At 41.1% G+C, this 19,617-nt stretch overlaps 1 protein-coding gene across 6 annotated transcripts in view; it reads left to right on the top strand.

Moving 5' to 3' along the window:
- Positions 1 to 19,617, top strand: part of NUBPL (NUBP iron-sulfur cluster assembly factor, mitochondrial) — a 92,602-nt gene that overhangs the window by 52,081 nt on the left and 20,904 nt on the right. For all 6 annotated transcript variants that reach the window (XM_075426677.1, XM_075426678.1, XM_075426679.1 and 3 more), the window contains one exon: positions 5,698 to 5,791. In XM_075426677.1, coding sequence (XP_075282792.1) covers positions 5,698 to 5,791 — 94 coding nt within the window. The remainder of the gene's footprint in view (positions 1 to 5,697; positions 5,792 to 19,617) is intronic.

Below are 19,617 nucleotides of genomic sequence, written 5' to 3' on the forward strand. Positions count from 1 at the left end.
ATGGGTTGACGGTTGGACTTGATGATCTTAGAGGTCTTTTCCAACCTTAATCATTCTATGATACGTTTAAGCAGAATCTTTAAGTAATTTTTCAGGAAATCTTTTTAAATATTTGTTTTATCTTGCACTAACAGATGTAAATGTATGTGAACAGTTATGTACATATTCAGTTAACAACAGAATTTCTTACCTTTATTTTCTTCAGCTGTTTGCCTGTATTAAATCATTTGTATATACAACAAAGTAGTTAGGAGGAGGGGGGATCAGGCAGGAATAGACCTTAAGCTGCCTGCAGTGTAGCTCTTGGTACTTCCCTGATACTGGTGTTCTGAGCTTGGCTGGCTGCTGCCAAGTCTGCACCTGCAGTGCTGCTTGATTGAAACTCTGCGTGTATTCCTCTTATTAAGAACAAATAAATAATATCTTCTGTTATTTACCAAACACCAGGATTACTTCAAAACCACAAGTAGCAATCCCTGTTCTATGCTAACATTCTGTCATTTCTGCTTCATGCACAGAGAGGATGCTCAGGCTTCATTCCTCAGCAGAAATGCCATCTATATCTCTATGCTCTACATCGGGTTTAAATCACTATTTGGAACCCTTATTCAAAATGCCTATCTGGTATTTTGAATACAAATTGTCACATGAAGAGAGTGATTGATTAAAGTGATTTACATAGAAGCATTCATGGCGTTTCTGAGCAAGGGAAAATACACAGAAGCACATGGCACTTAATTACATTGCTTAACAATAAATGTCAAGTTAAACCTTTTTAAAAAAAGACAAATTCTATACTTAAGGAAAGTGCAATTACATTTGCTATGGTTTGAAATGTTTTACACACTGTGTGTATTAGAGGGGCGAAGATATTAACACTTCTGTACATGCAAAGGTGCTGATAGGTTTCAGAGGTTACAGGGAAGGCTTTTGTAACCACTGTCCGTTTATTGCTTGCAAAGGGAACTCGTTTACTGTAATGTGCTGTTAATCTGAGCTCATTTACTTGTATGCAACTGTATTTGCATACAGACACACTTCTCAGAACTGATTGAGAACATGAGGACTGCTGGTCCTCATTTGGTAAATTGTTGCATATAAGTAAGATTTGCATTTGGATTAGTGTTTTATATCACAGCCTGATTATATGTGCCATTTTAATAATGTTGAATGAATAGCAATAGTAGATTGCAGAAAGCCACTCCTCTGATTATATCTTCCAATTCTAAATTTAATTTAAAATGTCTCCTCCTTTTTTTTCTCCTTTGCTGAAATTTAGTAACAGACTGGAATTTCTTCTCCTGTGAAGTAGCATGTGCATTTCTATAACAAATCGTTATACCTTCCAAATTACATTCAATAATTTGTTTAATAAAAGACTGTCATACTGCTTGTGTGTTCCTGTGGAAGGGTAATGGAGGAGCAACTGAACTCCACAGTGTTCATCATCTACTTCTTGCAGAATAGAAGAGAAAAAGAGAAAGTCTGCAGAGAGAAATGGGGTGAGGTGCAGAGTTCCCTAACGTAAGTCTGAGCAAATCTGTATGTCTAGAGGACACTGTTCACTACTAGGCAAAAACACTAGCTCAGTTCTTTTCAGCAATTACAGCTATGTCGTTGTGACACAGCTTCCCGTTCTCACCCTGAATTAAAAATGAAAAAGAAGATAATAAAATTGTGAGAATAACTATCTGACTACATTCAAAATCCAAAATAAAAACCAAGGTTAGTTTTAGTGAGGAGTGGTTTTCCAGTCTAGTTTGCCTTGTTACTTCCACTGGTTCATTGCCACAGCAGTGGCATAGCTCAGAGAGGTGTGTGGAGTGTAGTTCTCACATACATTCAACTCTTGCGCACCTAGACTTCTTCACTGTTGCCTTTTCTGAACTGATGTGACAAAAGCCTGTCTTCTGTCCTGCTCTGCACAGTAGCGATGCATCCTCTCCACTGCTGCTGCGATGGTGCAGCTTCGCCATTCTTCAGTGCTCAGATTTAAAAGTATTGTAATGGAGCACAATTAATTTGGTAACGTTATCTCATTTCTGTTTTCCAATCCATGAATTTGAAGAAAATATATGAAATAAGATAGTTTCAGTGCCATAAATTAAGTAAAGCATTATAATCTAATTGCACTATGTGTTAACAGAGTATTTTCCCTGTTGCCTAGCAATGAGATTTACCATGAGATTCACCGTGTGCTTAAGATTCCATTATTAACTTCTGTTTTCAGAAGTTTATAACTTTGGTAAAAATTATTACTCAGAAGACAATCCAGAAAGTGCACGTTGAAAGGTCTTTTTGTTGTTGTGGGGTCACTTGCTAAGGAAGCTTGAGGCAGAAAGCTCTGGTGCCCTCTTGATTTCTGTACCCCTTCTCCCATTCTACTAGACGTGATAAATTTTGAAAGTAACTTCTTGAGCAACAATTGTTTTGTGTGTTTTCTGAAGCAGTAAGCTATTTAGAAAAGTGTTTTTTTTACTGTAAAGGTTCCACATGGAGATGTTTTTACCAAAGCAGCTTCCTCTACTTAGAAAAGCAGTGACTGGTTTGTGCTTCCCCGCAAAACTGAATGCCGAGGAAAGGGTTTGAGCATTGGCCTTTGAGGTCTTCTCCGTTAGTGTTCCACGTAGTAGTAGAGTAGGTCTAGATATTTTTTGGGGGGAACTGTATGCTTGCCAAGTAGGAGTGCTCTGAAATCTTCCATCTTCATCAGTCTGCCTTGAAAAAAATCCATTTCTCATTGGAGTGCTGCATTGGGTTAGGGGTCTGGATTCCACATCACTTGTGCTTCCCCAGAAGATTGTCATCTGTAGAAGAACTGAAAGAAAATGCAGGAGTGTTCCTCTGACAGGGTCTAACGCTCCAGGATAATAACTGAGGGACTGGTAAAATGTCAGTTGTTTTTGCTGTTAAAATGACTCTGAGGGAATGTGTAAAATAAAAGAGAAAGTAAAATCCTGCTCTTGTTTGGCATTTTCCTGTATTAAAGCAGCTCGTAGACTGTTGTAACTTATATGTGTTGTATGAATCAGAAACATACCATATAATTATATTATGTCAGTGTGGAGAGAAAAATGAGGGAGAGACATTTGTGGGTCTTCATTTTTAACGTGGTTATGATTTCTAAAACTTCTGTACTGCAGGGACAGAAGACCTTATATCATTGCTATGGGCTAGTAAGAGTGCTGTGGTACTAACATGCACCATGTCAGAGTTGAATCAAGGACCTGCCTAAGCTTAGTTAAACCATTAGGAAATGTTTAGGCGAAGTATAGCTTGGCTTTACGTAATATAAAGTAGCCCTAGGATCATTTCTGTTCTCATGAAGAGAACGTGCGTTGCAGTATGCAGCGCTCTGGAGAGAGTTACTTGACTCTCTTGGAAATCTGTCCTGGTAAGGAACGTGAATAATCACAGTGTTCTCACACTTCAGCCTAATAGATATTAATGGTCACTCTCATTTGATGCCTAGCAACCAGTAAATTTTTTTTTTTTGTATGTGATGCGTTATGTGTGTTGTAAGTTTGTATAACTATAGCTGGTGATGTTCATTTAACAACTCTTGTTTTGTTTTTTTTTTTTCCCCTCCCAACAGCACTTATTCCTAGAAAAAATTCGGTACCAGTAGCTCTCCATGTATCACAGAATCACACAGAATCACAGAATGGTAGGGGTTGGAAGGGACCTCTGTGGGTCATCTAGTCCAACCCTCCTGCTGAAGCAGAGTCGCCTACTGCAGGCTGCACAGGACCTTGTCCAGGCGGGTCTTGAATATCTCCAGAGAAGGAGACTCCACAACCTCCCTGGGCAGCCTGTTCCAGTGCTCCGTCACCCTCAGAGGGAAGAAGTTCTTCCTCATGTTCAGACAGAGCTTCCTGTGCTTCAGTTTGTGCCCATTGCCCCTTGTCCTGTCGCTGGGCACTACTGAAAAGAGTCTGGCCCCATCCTCCTGACACCCACCCTGAAGATATTTATAAACATTTATAAGGTCCCCTCTCAGCCTTCTCTTCTTCAGGCTGAACAAGCCCAGCTCCCTCAGCCTCTCCTCATAGGAGAGATTCTCCAGTCCCCTCACCATCCTCGTAGCCCTCTGCTGAACTCTCTCCAGTAGCTCTTCATCTTTCTTGAACTGGTGAGCCCAGAACTGGACACAGTACTCCAGATGGGGCTTCACTAGGGCTGAGTAGAGGGGAAGGAGAACCTCCCCCGACCTGCTGGCCACACTCTTCCTAATGCACCCCAGGATCCCATTGGCTTTCTTGGCAGCCAGGGCACACTGCTGGCTCATGGTTAAGCTGTCGTCCACCAGGACACCCAGGTCCCTCTCCACAGAGCTGCTCTCCAGCAGGTCCGCCCCAAGCCTGTACTGGTGCATGGGGTTGTTCCTCCCCAGGTGCAGGACTCTGCACTTGCCCTTGTTGAACCTCATCAGGTTCCTCTCTGCCCAATTTTCCAGCCTGTCGAGGTCACGCTGAATGGCAGCACAGCCTTCTGGTGTATCCGCCACTCCTCCCAGTTTGGTGTCATCAGCAAACTGGCTGAGGGTACATTCATCCAGGTCGTTGATGAAGTTAAACAAGACTGGGCCCAGTACTGACCCCTGGGGGACACCACTAGTTACCAACCTCCAACTAGACTCAGAGCCACTGATGACAACCCTCTGAGTTCGGCCATTCAGCCAGTTCTCAATCCACCTCACCGACCACTCATCCAGCCCACACTTCCTGAGCTTCCCCAGGAGGATATCATGGGAGACTGTGTCAAAAGCCTTGCTGAAGTCGAGGTAGACAACATCCACGGCTCTCCCCTCATCTACCCAGCTGGTCATGCCATCGTAGAAAGCTATCAGATTGGTCAGGCATGATTTCCCCTTGATGAGTCCATGCTGACTACTCCTGATAACCTTCTTTTCCTTCACTTGCTTGATGATGGCCTCCAGGATAAGCTGCTCCATCACCTTTCCCGGGATGGAGGTGAGGCTGACCGGCCTGTAGTTCCCTGGGTCCTCCTTCTTGCCCTTTTTGAAGATTGGAGTGACATTGGCCTTTCTCCATTCCTCGGGCACCTCTCCTGTCCTCCAGGACCTCTCAAAGATGATGGAGAGTGGCTCAGCAATGACATCCGCCAGCTCCCTCAGCACTCGTGGGTGCATTCCATCGGGGCCCATGGATTTGTGGGCATAACATTCCATTGGGGCCCATGGATTTGTATGAATAACTTTGCAGTAACAAACCAGAAAAAAATTACTAAAGATTTGTATGTAGTTTTGAGAAGTGATAAGAAGCACACAGTATTGATTTTAAATTAATGGAAACAATTCCTAAGCCGTATTTCTTGCGCAAACCCCAGAATTTTACCCAACATTTGCTTCTAAGCTGTGATTAAGCAGATACAAAGTAAAAGTTTTAAATTAAGTTGTTGCTGCTTTTTTTGGGGGGAAAGAATTCAATAGTGATTGTGCTCGTGAAGTTATGCTCATAGATTTGTGTGATCAGCAAAGACTGTATGTCTCTCAGAAATAATGTCTTGCTCCTATACTGAAAGTGTTACTAAAAGGGCATCTCAGTATAATTCTTTTGGGGTGTCCTTGGTTCACTTGTTTTACATTGTGTTTTATTGCAGGCCTGGTTTTCTATAAAGTGCCTTAGATAAAAACACTTCAAACCTCCAACATATATTTTTATTGTCGTCTTCTAGGTTGACTGGGGTCAACTGGACTATTTAGTGATTGACATGCCACCTGGGACTGGAGATGTACAGCTGTCAGTCTCACAGAATATTCCAATTGCAGGTATGTGTATTGCTTGACTGTTTCAGAGGTTTGAAATTGGTTAAGTGTGGTAACTTCAGCAGCATTTTAAAATGGTGGTCAAAAATTCTTTTGAACACAGTAAGAAAATGTTGTCAGTAGTGTGGTGATGAAAAATACCATCCATGATTTTTAACATGTTAGCATTATGATTGTGTTACTTTCTTTTAAGCTAAGTTTTGATAAGATTGGTAAGTCCAGTGTGGCAGTACTCTGGAAGGAAAGGCAGTTATGCCAAAAAATGGTGTGGTTAGCAGTAGAAAATATTTTCTTTGTCTGTACCTACTGCATAGTAAAGCTATACTCTAAGATAGTTTGTCTTTGTGACGCTTTTTAATTAGAAGCTGACAATACTGTTAATACACAACACTTACTGAGATAAACTATGCAGTACTGTAATACACTAATGCATTTTTTTTCCTCTCGTCTTGTGAATTTCACTTTCTGTGGGGGATTTAAGCTTTGACAAATCGATCTTGAGATATGCAGGCTGCCCTCTAATCTTGTTGATTTCAGGAGGAGTTACAAATGCTGCTTCTGAAAGGATGCTGAGCATCTCACGAGATCTGATAGACTGTCATGTTTTTGTACCTGTCTGACATACAGCAGAAGCAGTTGTCAATAGCCAACATGATGACTGTTAGGAGCTCAGTGGTAAAAGAGACAAAACAGTCCTTATGGCTCCAAGAATAGTTTAATAATTGCTGCAGCTCTTCACTGGGAGGGCCCTGCAGTGCTGGAACTTGTTACCCAGAGTCTGTGGGATCTCCATCCTTGGCAGATGTCCATATTGTACTAGGAAAAGCCCTAGCTGGCCGTGCCTAGTGTTGCCAGTAGATCACCTCCAGAGACCTTTTCCAACCAGAAGTTCTGTGATTCTGAGTTATGAAGTGATCAGTGGGACTGCTTGCTCCACTTTGTGATACCAGATAAATATGTTGATATGAGAACAAAATGGTGCCATCTTTTACTGCTCTCATTCTTCTCTGAGTGTGGGCTGTGTGCACGTGCACAGGCAGGCCCTGGTTCCCTTCAGCACTCCTTTCTTTCTGCGCTTTGGTGGCCGTTATGCACTGAAGTGAAGCCAGTAAATAGTAAATTTGCAGAACTGTTTCACTTGCATATAGAACTCTTACCAGGCTGCCTGATAAGTTTAACAAATAAAGAATTTTAAATCTCTAAAAGTTCAGAGGATAGGACAGGATAAAAGAGTTAGCTACAGGTATAGCTAGAAAGACTGGTGTGTGTTATAGACATGCCCACATAGAAAACCACTAGAGCTAGTGGGTTTTGGGGCGTGCACCCTGGTTTCACAGCAAAACCATCACCACTGCCACAGCACAGTGAAGTCAACAGCAATTAGAGGAGCACTTCAACCATCAAGCAGCACCTTGTATCATTTCCTTTAACACAGTCATGTCTTAGCTGCAATAGTACATGATAGCCACGGTTACCTATATATCTACAAGCCAAAATTTTTGACAGATAGTTAAATTTAGTGTGAAGGCTGCATGGTGGTATCTCATCATCTTCCATGCTGTCCACTTTAGAAAATCTTTTGGCGTATAAAACTCAAATGTTAGAGAATGTGCTAACTCAGCCATAATGCTAGCGCCGCAAAATCGTTAATAACCGTTCTCTCTGCTGTCTGTGGTTGTGTTGAGTGGTGGAAGGGAGCAAATCAGCAGAGTTGTGAAGAAGGATTTAATGGATTTTTCTCATAAGAAGTACAAGAGGGGGCTTCTAGTGCCTTAGTTTATGTGTGACCTGGAACATACGATGAAAAACAAACCATGATTCATACTAATTTTCTTAAATACAGTGCTTAGTAGGTTGCATGCGTGAGTAGCAAAGCAGGAGGGCTTTTTACTCCCAGGGTTTTAAGCAGTGAAGTATGGCAGTGCTACGGAAGTTTTTGGTAAGATAGAATTTCATATTAAATCTTGTGCATAAGGGTTGTAAAATTATGAAATTAAAGAGGTATGGCTTCATGGATTATGTTTTTTTTTTTTAAGTATGGTAGGTATAAATAATTGCTATTCATTACATTGCACCTATATATCCAAATTTAACACAGAAAAGGTCATTGGACTTTTGATCTTCAAGAGATTTTTGTGCCCTTTTTCCACAGAATTCTGCACTGTCTTCAGAAGTGTGAGTGGTTGTGGTGGTGGTGCACTGGGTCTTCTGGGACAGAGAGGTTATGGAAGAAAGTACTTTAATCCTGTATTTCTTCTAAGTTTTGCTGAGGTTTGTTTGTGGAAGGTCATAGGATCTTTCTAACTGATATAGCACATCAGTAAATGGAAACCTTAATTTAGTTTTTTTCATAATACTTACATCTTCTTAGAATGTAATAGATGTTAATAAAAGCAAAACAAGTTCAAAAAAAAGCTGAATTTTCTTGCTAAGGACAGCAATGTCCTCATTCTTGTGTGGGTGTAACAAAGTGAAGAATTAAGAGTAAATAATTTTTATTCAGTGTTTTAATTAGTTTTCCATATGACTGTCAGAAACCTGTGGTTCGCATTCCTGTTGAATCAGGTTTTGAGGCAAGTCAAAGTAGACAAGTCGCTGATTTAAAAAAAAGCAAAGGAAAACAGGTTTAAAACAAAACAAGCAATGCAGATTTTCTTGATATGCCATAAACGGGCATAAATTGTTACCCATGTCTCTCTTTAAACTCTTCACTAGGGCTTTCTGGTGCCTTTTTTTTTTTTTTTTTGTACAAGTGTGGGCTTTCACAAATTCGTAACTGAAGACAGCATTTTTGATTTGAATTCTGAAACGGCTTCACAGTGTTCCCGCAGTTGCTCAGTTCTGCTTATTATTCTTCAGTCCTAACTTCATACAATTAGGAGTGATATCATCACTCTACATTTGTCTTTCCCATTAGTTGGCTTTGTTGAGCAAGTTCAGGTCAACTCTTGCAGTTTAAAAAAATAAGTGTATTGTGCTTTTGATGAAGACAAGTGCAGCAGACAAGGAGTGATAATATTTGTAATTCCCTGTATTCTTACTGGGTCAATGAATTTTAGTGTTTTACAAAGAATTTCCTCTGTTGTGTGTTGCGAGTATTTTTCATCGTCATTGGAATGGCTTCTTTTTGCATATAACAGCTTGAACTGCACTTTGTTCTTTTCCTCCTCTTCCTTGGTGTCTGTCTGTTTGACAGTTCATAGCCTTGTTTAGCATGCTTTTATTTCCTTTAGCCTTTTTCCTTTCAAGGATACAGAAGATAATGTTACAAATCTCGATGATGTGGTCTTTGGAGCAGTCTACAGAACTCTGCTGGTTTTGTGGGATCCATCTTCATTTGCAATTCAGGTTTCTAAGCTGTGTGTTGTCTTTTATTTTTTTACAGAAAGTATTTGGTGTTATGCCGTCCTGTTCCCTCTCCAGTTTTCTTGTTCTTTCTTTATCCTTTGAGGATGGCTTGGACAGTCATGGTATTAGTGGCATAATTTCTCTCTTTTTCCTCCAAGACAGCATATATATATGTATCTTAGTTAAGTACATTTAGAAGTGCATTATCTAGTTTGCATGAAAGTTGTGCTTTGATTTGCATGCATGCATATATGAGATACAGTATTTGCATTACGGTTTCTTCATTATTTATCTGTGGCTTCCTGGGGTAGACAGTGAAGATAATTTTTATTCTGTCTGTAAATGATTTTACAGAATCTGCATACGTATTTTTACCAGCTAATTACAGATTTTTCTATGACTGGGACATGAAAAACTGTGGCATTGCAACATCTGACAATAAGAGAGGGACTGAGGATGTGTGAAACGGTATCGGGGTTTAGTTTTAGAAGACTTTTTTTTTTTAATGCTGCATCACAGGACGTAATTTTCTTCAGTTAAAAACTGATTAGAGCAATACCTAATGGGTAAATGCAAAACAACAAAATATGTCTTACAGTTCTGGTTGTGATTAAAAAAAGTATCAGCCTCACGCAACTTCAGCTGGAGTGACAGTTTAGTGTGGGTACTTCTCCTTCTTTAAAAGAGGATGAAAAAGGAAACTACCACAACTTTCGTTTTTTATTTTATTGTTCTTACTCGCCTTACAAGATATGTCTTAACCAATAATAGTTCTTTAGTCATCTGTAACTTTTCTCGTGTTGCAGTCATTCCTCACAAACTACTAGATGAGAAATTATATGGTAGCTTGAAAATGTGATATATATTTGTGTTCAGCCACCACTTCTTTCTTCAGATGCAAGTCTGCTTTCCAAATAGAAATCCTGGGTCAGTCTGGAGAAAAATGTCGTTATTTTATCATGTATTGAACATGCATGCTTGGGAAAGTTCAGTGTCCTTGCATGTTTTCCAGCTTTTAAAACATAGGAGGTTTTAGATGACATTGTGATGTTTGATGTCAAGATATAGTGTAAAAAATGGTATTATGAAGAATAAGGCTTGTGATTCCTTTGCATTACCTAGTTGTTAAATTGAGAAATCTAAGTGTTTATCTTTAGATAAAGGAGCCATTAATCAAATTAATAAATAGTATCGGAGATGGAGGATTAGCTTCTCTGAAGACTGCGAGAGAAGTTTATCATTCTCTGCCCATAGGGTGTGAAGGCTGCACGGGCAGCAGCAAGGGCCTCTCTGTTCGAGAGGCAGCCCCAGAGCCCTGCACAAGTGCTTCTTCCTCGCAGAGAAGCTGCATGGTGGCGGCTGACCGTTAAATAAGCTAGGGTGTCTACTGCCCTTTCTATATTAAGGTTAAAGTGAAGTCTGCATTACTGAAGTGTGACAGCTTGACAGCTCTATGGACTGACATTCTGCCTCAACTGACAGAAGCGACTCCAGGTTAAATACGGGAATTGTTTCATTTGCTAAACTTCGTCATATCACTCTTTTCTTTGGATATCGAGATGCCATGGAAGTGAAAACCATTAGAAATTTACACCCGTCCAGTGGGAAGCAGACTAAGGCAACCAAATAATTTCACATCTTGCTGAACACTCTTTTAATAATTACAGTAGTGAGCATTAGACTGAACTGTATTTATACAGGAGACCTAAAGGTGAAAGGCTTCATGTTCTGTTTCAGTGCTCTTAATTTTCCCACCTTGTGGAAGTAACATATTTTTGTTTTCACACAAAGCATATATTATTATATATTATTATAATCTTACAGTTTCTTACTTCTTCTTACAACTTCAGAACGGCTGTTAATAAGAATCAGAAAAGACAGTCAAGATAAGCAAAGTGAAAGCAATGTGAAAGCTATTTTATGTTTTTTACAAGTTCTGTAAAAGCAGAAGCATTGCCATTGCTAGTCATACAGGGAATGACTGACTTTCGTCACCTTTTAGATTCAAAATTGCCATAGTACAGAGTTCCTGCTATCTTCTTATTGTACAAATGGTGTAATTTTTCCTAACAATTACGTCTTTCAGCACTATGTAGATCTTTGAATGCCTTTGGCAGATAAAGCTGAAATATTTACCAAAGGAGTTTTTCTTACTTAAAATATGAATATTCAAAGAATTATAATTGATAGGGTTTCTTTTGCAGACAGTATTTTGATACATTCATTTAAATAAAAATAAAAAGCATATTTCTGTCATTACTGATTAAGCGTTAAAAGTCTTATTTCTATTCAAATATGTACATTGAAGAGGAAAGAGTAGAGGGATGTCACAACTTGAAGACACTTGCATTTTTAAATTCTCAATGAAATGTGACATACCAAGCTGATGAACCAAACTATTTACTCATATTTATGCCAGTGTCACACAGACCAGGGTGTAGCCTTGTACACAACTGTTTTATGGCAGTGTGTGGGACTTAAGAGAACCAAATCCTGCCTCAGTGTACAATAATGTACAAGAACAGGAAGTTCCAGGGGATGAGTAGGCTGGCTGTTCAGAAATGAGCATTAAAAACGGCGAAAAGAGAATTTCAAATCAGATTTTGAATAAGAAAATACTGTTGAAGTTTCATCAAACTATACATGAGTTAGAAAAAGAGTTGTGACTTGTGAGACAAAGGTGTCTTTTTAAATTCATGAAAATTGCAAGCTGAGTAGGTATGGTGCTGTTCTCGTGTCTTTTCTGAGCAGAAATGATCAAAAAAACCCCAATGCTGCAGTACAAGTTGCATGTAGCATACAGTTTAAGATTAGAGGTGTATCTGTATTCTATCGTTGCTCTTTGTGTAAGTGTCTGTTTGCCCCTTGTTGAATATCTCTTACTTTGATGCAAATCACAGTTGCAAGGCATCTGATCTTCTTTCCTTTTAGTTTAACAATAACATACAATGTTTTTCTCCATTTCTGAGCTTGCTTTCTTCTTTTATGGAGGAGGTAGATCATTAGCTTCTACAGTAAATTTTTGAAGATACTTTATGGAAGCCATCTGGGTAATAGTAAATTTTACTTGATCTATTTTTGAATGGCAAATATTTTTAATATCAGATTTTTATGTAGATGTAATCTTTCTTTCATGCTGTATTTTGATATTTTAAAGAACTGCGGGAAAGGAAAGGCACATAGGTTTAGGATAGATTGAAAACAAAAAAAAACCTTAGGCACACCAATGGGAATTTTAAAACAGTTCTTTGTGTTCATCCAAATATAATTGGTATGCTGAAATAGTTTGCTTCTGTTGTCAGAAAAAATGTAGTTGACAAATGCAAATTATCATCAGGGTTATCTTAGCTTTGGACACTCCTGGTACTTTATTATGAAGTGTCAGACTCAGTAGACTCTGTAAACCTAATGTAGAGACCAAAATACAGTAAAAGTTTACACATTAATGCCTCACACTCTTTCAATATAAATTTAAATTTAACTCTTGGCTCATGGAGATTGATTTAACACACATTGCCTGTCCAACCTGAAGTGATAGTACATTCAGTGCAAGTTCTTTAAATGTTATCATTCCTGAAAAATGGTTTCCAGGTATTGGGGAAAAAAAGCTGTGAAGTATAGAGGCTTTGAAAACTGAGGTTCTCTGAGGTCTGGCAACAGTGGCTAAATGTATGTTAAGTACTAGATTAGCTGCAATTGCCTCATTTTTTTTAGACCAGTTATTCTGAATAGAAAGAATAAACGAGCATGGTGTTCAGCTGACAATTGCTAAAGATGAGAGAAATCCATATGAATAATGGTACTGCATTCTTTCCTCTAGCTATTTCTTATGAAAAAATAAATGTTTAAATCTGCCCCTTACCACCCCCACCTCTGGGGGAAAAAAAATGAAAAACGGAATGGTTTTTCACAGAATCACAGAATCACAGAATAGTAGGGGTTGGAAGGGACCTCTGTGGGTCATCTAGTCCAACCCCCCTGCCGAAGCAGGGTCACCTACAGTAGGCTGCACAGGATCTTGTCCAGGCGGGTCTTGAATATCTCCAGAGAAGGAGACTCCACAACCTCCCTGGGCAGCCTGTTCCAGTGCTCCGTCACCCTCAGAGGGAAGAAGTTCCTCCTCACGTTCAGACGGAACTTCCTGTGCCTCAGTTTGTGCCCATTGCCCCTTGTCTTGTCACTGGGCACCACTGAAAAGAGCTTGGCCCCATCCTCCTGACACTCACCCTTCAGATATTTGTAGGCATTTATAAGGTCCCCTCGCAGCCTTCTCTTCTTCAGGCTGAACAAGCCCAGTTCCCTCAACCTCTCCTCGTAGGAGAGATGCTCCAGTCCCCTCACCATCCTTGTAGCCCTCCGCTGGACTCTCTCCAGTAGCTCTTCATCCTTCTTGAACTGGGGAGCCCAGAACTGGACACAGTACTCCAGATGAGGCCTCACCAGGGCAGTGTAGAGGTGAAGGAGAACCTCCCTCGACCTGCTGGCCACACTCTTCTTGATGCACCCCAGGATCCCATTGGCTTTCTTGGCAGCCAGGGCACACTGCTGGCTCATGGTTAACCTGTCGTCCACCAGGACACCCAGGTCCCTCTCCGCAGAGCTGCTCTCCAGCAGGTCCACCCCAAGCCTGTACTGGTGCATGAGGTTGTTCCTCCCCAGGTGCAGGACCCTGCACTTGCCCTTGTTGAACCTCATCAGGTTCCTCTCTGCCCGGCTTTCCAGCCTATCCAGGTCACGCTGAATGGCAGCACAGCCTTCTGGTGTATCTACCACACCTCCCAGCTTGGTGTCATCAGCAAACTTGCTGAGGGTACATTCTAACTCTTCATCCAGGTCGTTGATGAAGAAGTTAAACAAGACTGGGCCCAGTACTGACCCCTGAGGGACACCACTTGTCACCAGCCTCCAACTAGACTCAGCGCCGCTGATGACAACCCTCTGAGTTCTGCCATTCAGCCAGTTCTCTATCCACTTCACCGACCACTCATCCAGCCCACACTTCCTCAGCTTCCCCAGGAGGATATCATGGGAGACTGTGTCGAAAGCCTTGCTGAAGTCAAGGTAGATAACATCCACGGCTCTCCCTTCGTCTACCCAGCCAGTCATGTCATCGTAGAAAGCTATCAGATTGGTCAGGCATGATTTCCCCTTGGTGAATCCATGCTGACTACTCCTGATAACCTTCTTTTCTTCCACTTGCTTGATGATGGCCTCCAGGATAAGCTGCTCCATCACCTTTCCCGGGATGGAGGTGAGGCTGACCGGCCTGTAGTTCCCTGGGTCCTCCTTCTTGCCCTTTTTGAAGATTGGAGTGACATTGGCCTTTCTCCAGTCCTCGGGCACCTCTCCTGTCCTCCAGGACCTCTCAAAGATGATGGAGAGTGGCTCAGCAATGACATCCGCCAGCTCCCTCAGCACTCGTGGGTGCATTCCATCGGGGCCCATGGATTTGTGGACGTCCAGATCGCTTAAGCGATCCCTCACACAGTCCTCCTCGACCAAGGGAAAGTCGTTCTCTTTGTAGGCTTCATCTCTTACCTCCGGGGCCTGGGATTCCTGAGGGCCAGTCTTAGCACTGAAGACTGAAGCAAAGAAGGCATTCATTAGCTCTGCCTTCTCCGCATCCTCCGTCACCAGGACACCCTCCTCATTCAGCAGCGGCCCCACGTTGTCCCTAGCCTTCCTTTTGCTGCTGATGTAGTTGAAGAAGCCCTTCTTGTTGTTTTTTTGGAGGTGATTGAAGTAGTCTCAGTGCTGTATTTTTTCTATAGTAGAATCAGTCCTTTACCCAGTCCTCCTCTTTGGATTAGGACCTCTCATTTAAAAAAAAAATCATAGTAATTTGTCAAAAGAGACTATTTGGACTTTGATCTTGCCTAGTACAATGCTCATTATAATCTGGACATGATTGGCAAATGCACTGGACAGCAGGAGGTGGGATGGAGTAGAGCAGAAAAATGCTAATTCAGATAGCTAAGGAAAAGTGAAAGTGGCAGAGTGTCTGTGAGGGAGTGGCTTTTTATTTTATGCCTATACTTTGCAAATAATGCTTGTTCACGGATGCTATTACAGATGTTTTCAGTGTTTTCACTTTGTTAAATAAATAATGGATTGTAAATTGCATTGGTGTGACATATGTATTCAGTTTGCCACAACCAAACCCAAATGTTTTAACACAGCAAGAGTTATCTTTCCACATCTTTCTCCATGGTATCTGGAGTGAAATGGATGTTATACTACTTGCTGATCAGTTAGATGAGGGCAGTTTAACTTCAGGGTGACAGCTTTATCCGCCTTGTGATACTCTTCTGCTCAGTGGTTTCACTGACAGTTGCTCTTGCCAGGAGGAAGAAGCTTGCTCTAAGATTTATTTCCTCTTTTCATGTGGACAAGGTGGTAGTGTCCCAGTCTTTAATTACCCACTAGTTGGTGGGCAGAAGATGATGTTTGGCTGTTGGAAACATACACTGTCTGAGGAGTTGTTCAGACTCCTCTAAGAAGAAGGTAACGAGCAGGCTAGAGGTGTGTCACAGCCAGGATCCAGCCTTTGGGTCAGTGCTGAGCTGTATTACGAGTCTCAAGTGAGGATTCCTCAAGGGAAAATCACACTAGTGATATTCAACAAATAAGCTTTTAAGTTGCTAGTTGTAGTGAGAGGTCACACACAGAAGGAACTTCTTTACGAGGTGTATCCAAGTTGGAGTCTTTTTGATGTTATACTTAATGTTAATGTCTATCCAAGGCAACTTTTTAATGTTAATGTATCTGTAATCATCACCAGCTGAAATTCTGGGAAAGACAGAAGCCTTTGTTCTTGCAAGATCTTGTTCTTCATCTTCAAGTTGAAACTGTATCTGTAATTGCAGGCACTTCTTACTTGTGAAGTAACAAGTAATTTAACAGAAGGTGAGAGGGACTCTGAAGAGATCCACAGTAGACAAGATTCAGATTCACCAGGCTTAGAAGTTTGAAATTGGTGCAGTGGAAAAGGTAGCAAAAGCTACAAAAAGTGCATGAGTGGTGTGGTCAGATCAGGCCATCCACTGTTGCACTGAGGCCTGAATGTGGTTCCTTGCAAGAGTGTTGAAGGCCTGTCGGTCAGCAGATACAGCTGTCAGAAAAATGTGTCTGTGTCTTCATGCTCCAGGACTGTGTTTGTCAGTCTTTCTGGTTAGTTACACTTCACAGGTTTTGGAGTGGCATTATTTGCTAAGTTAATAAGAATCAGGGTGATACAAGACACAGTCTAATACTTCTGTGTGGTAGGGGTCCTTAATCAGCTGTCTGAATGAGATGCACGTAGCCTGGGTGTGAAGTCTGCCTCTGAAGACCCTGGAGGGAAAAAGGAATATGTTAGAGAGATCCTTTTCATCCGAAGGTAGACCTTCTAAACTGCTGCTTGTCAGCTGCTTTTTAGTCTTCCCTGTTCGCTTTGGTACAAACTGACTGTCACTAAAGCTGGGAGAGATTCCACCCTATGCCTTGTAACCCGGAGCAGCTAATACAAACCTTAAGGATGTAGTGCATATAGGCAATACTTTCTGTACACAGGAATTATAGGCTGTTTCAGTGCTTGTAATTTCCTGAACACCAGTCCACCAGAAGGGTGAGTACCAATGTGCTGTGTAGGCACACCTTTCTTTTACTGAGGATGAGTACCTGAGGTTAAAAAAGAAAGGCAAACATCAGCATTACAGGTGACTCTTAATTCTGTCTCTATATATTATGCATGCTAAGGATTAAAAATTAGTTAGTATAGCTTTTAGTAATGCAACGTGCATCAGCTTTTTGTCAACTGAAATACGGTGAAGTTACAAAAATTAATGGAATGCATGAATAAGTAGATATGTCAGTTAAACCTAAATGTGCTCAACTTGGATATCCTTAGTATGCTCAAGGCACAGAAATTATGCTCCTGCATACAACTGCGAACGCAGAATTTGTAGTGTGTTTTAATGTGCAGTGTGATAGCATTATAGTGTCTGCAACTTCTCTGTTCAATTTGTCAGCCTTAGTTTGCATCATTCAGACAGAGGCTTGTGTAAACATTGCTTCAAGAGCCATGCTGTGTGAATGAATTCAGTCATATTTCATTACTTTATTGATCAAAATAACTCTTTACTGTTTGATATTCCTGTTAACTATGTAGAGCCAAGATAGAAAAGAAAGTGTGGGCTGTGTTTGTTCGTGTTCTTTATTTGAATCACTTTCTGAATTAAACATATGCAAACTTACTTGGGGAGGGGAGCACTACTGAAAGTCTCATTTGCCATAATTGGTTGCTAGTGAAGGAAATAATGCTGCTAATAATTTGAATTCTTGAACTTCAGGTTGGGTTTGCTGGACTAGCAGTTGTACCAAAGAAAGAGAAAAGATACTTATTTTAAATTGTGTTGATAGAAGTCAGCACAAGCTGGCTGTGAATAAATTTTGTCTGTAATCCAGCTCAGAGTGAAAAGGAAAATAGGAGAGACACATCTGTGACACCCTCAGCAGCAGCTTCTTGAGCATGTTGGTTTTCATTCTGTGGAAGAAGCCATGCAGATTTTCCATAAGCATAATTTTAACTCATGTATTTCAGAAGCCAGAGTTTCTTGTACAGAGAGTTGGTGTTTGTGGCAGGCTAAACTCTGCGATGCGTCATTGGGTCTTTTTGGTATTTTGGCTTTTTCCTTTTGGATGAGGTTCTCTAGCAACAAGATTTGTTAGTCAAAAATATCTCTTGGATAAGCTGCTTGTGGTTCTGCTGGGTGTGTTTTCATTGTGCACAGCCTCTGTCCTTCATGCCATGCCAATTATTGGATTCTTAAAAAAAATTAATAATAGACAAGAAAATGTATACTTCAGTTTTGTTGACTGCATATTAGCGTCTACCTGAAGATCCAGGGAATGCTTAGCCGACATCTTTAGAGAAGAGTGTGAGCAAAAGTGTGAAACAACTAACAGGAGTGTATATATGTAACACACATATTTCCCATTTTGTTGTAAAAGAAAGCAGTAATAAGCATTTTATCCAAGTATTGGAAGATGTTTGTTTTACAAATATGCAGAAAACTCGAGGACATTGAGTCTAAATGACTTTTTGTGGACAGTGCTTTTAGGGAATGGTGCATTCATTTTGTGAAATTAGCCCTGCATTTCAATGTCAGCTGTGAAGCGTAACCCTGCGCTTGGTGAAATGGGGAGCCGAGGTGACTTGGATGTAACTGAAAGGCTTCCTCGATACTCTTTGCAATGCCGTTGGAAGCAGGTTGGCTCAGAAACAACAGCAAATTAGGTGCCAGATTTCTAGCAAACAATGGGGAAATTGCGTTTGCTTAGTACGTTACATACGCTGTTCAGTTTTTGGACTTGTGTCTAATATTATGTAAGGCAGAGATTGGCAGCTTTTCAGGAGCGAGGTGCCAGATTGTATTTTTCTTCCACAAATTAGGGGTTAAGAACGCTGGTTGAAAACATGCAAGCGTGCTGTCAGGCAGTGTTTGGAAACGGCTGGCTGTCAGTCAGACAAGATGCCACCCGGCAGCCAGCCTCGACGTGGGGCCGGTGTGGGGGCGAGAGCTCCCCATCCCAGCGCTGCCAGAGCCGGGAGGGCTCTTGGCACCCCAGGCTCCCGGTGCTCCGGCTCGTGCCAGTGGTGCTGGTGTGGTGTGCCTCTGGAAATCCACTCACCTCTGCCTTTGCCATATACGCGAGGAGTTGGGAACTGCAGGCCCAGGAGGAGACTCTGTCCCATGCGTCTAAAATTGTCTGCTGTAATTGCTGCCAGCGGGAAGTTTGGCAAAAATGTCTTGTGCGAGGTTGGCTTAACGTGGCTCTGCAGAGATGTTTTTGTAGCGGGTACTTTGGAGACTGGATGGTCCGTGTGAAACCAGATGTAATCAATTGACCAGTAGTGTCCTCTTTTACATTGCATTTTTCTAAAACAGGAATGAGCACGAGCAGATTCTTGATGCAAGTTTTGAAGAAATAGTATTTGAAACCCCTGAGCATATGCAAAAAGATGCTCTTTGTGATGTGGCATATTATAATGCCTATATTGGTTTTGCAGGCTGTGTTAATCAAGAAGTAATATAGGATAATAACTTGTCAGCCTGCTTTAGAATCTAACCTTTGACAAAGAGCTCTAGCTGTTTTATATGTTTAATAACTCTTGGGAGTACTAATTATCAGATAACCTGGAGTCATGTCTGAACAGTGAGCTGTTGAAGTGAACTACACTTTTTTCAAACCTAGCGGAAGTGTGCGTGAGTTGGTCTCTTATTTTGCAGTATCATTCGTACAGACGCACTGGTGTTACGTCTGGTGTAACAGGTTTCAAGATTGTGCCTGTCAACGCTTGTATCAAAGTGTAGCAGGTTCAAGAAGCAACAGTCGGATTATAGGCAGCTGCCTCTTGATTTTAGGACAAGGCTTATTGTTAAATCAAAAGCTTTCAGATGTAATTATGGCATGGGACAGTGACTCTGTAGATATTCCCA

This window comes from Opisthocomus hoazin, chromosome 7, assembly GCF_030867145.1.
Source record: "Opisthocomus hoazin isolate bOpiHoa1 chromosome 7, bOpiHoa1.hap1, whole genome shotgun sequence".
NCBI lineage: Eukaryota > Metazoa > Chordata > Aves > Opisthocomiformes > Opisthocomidae > Opisthocomus > Opisthocomus hoazin.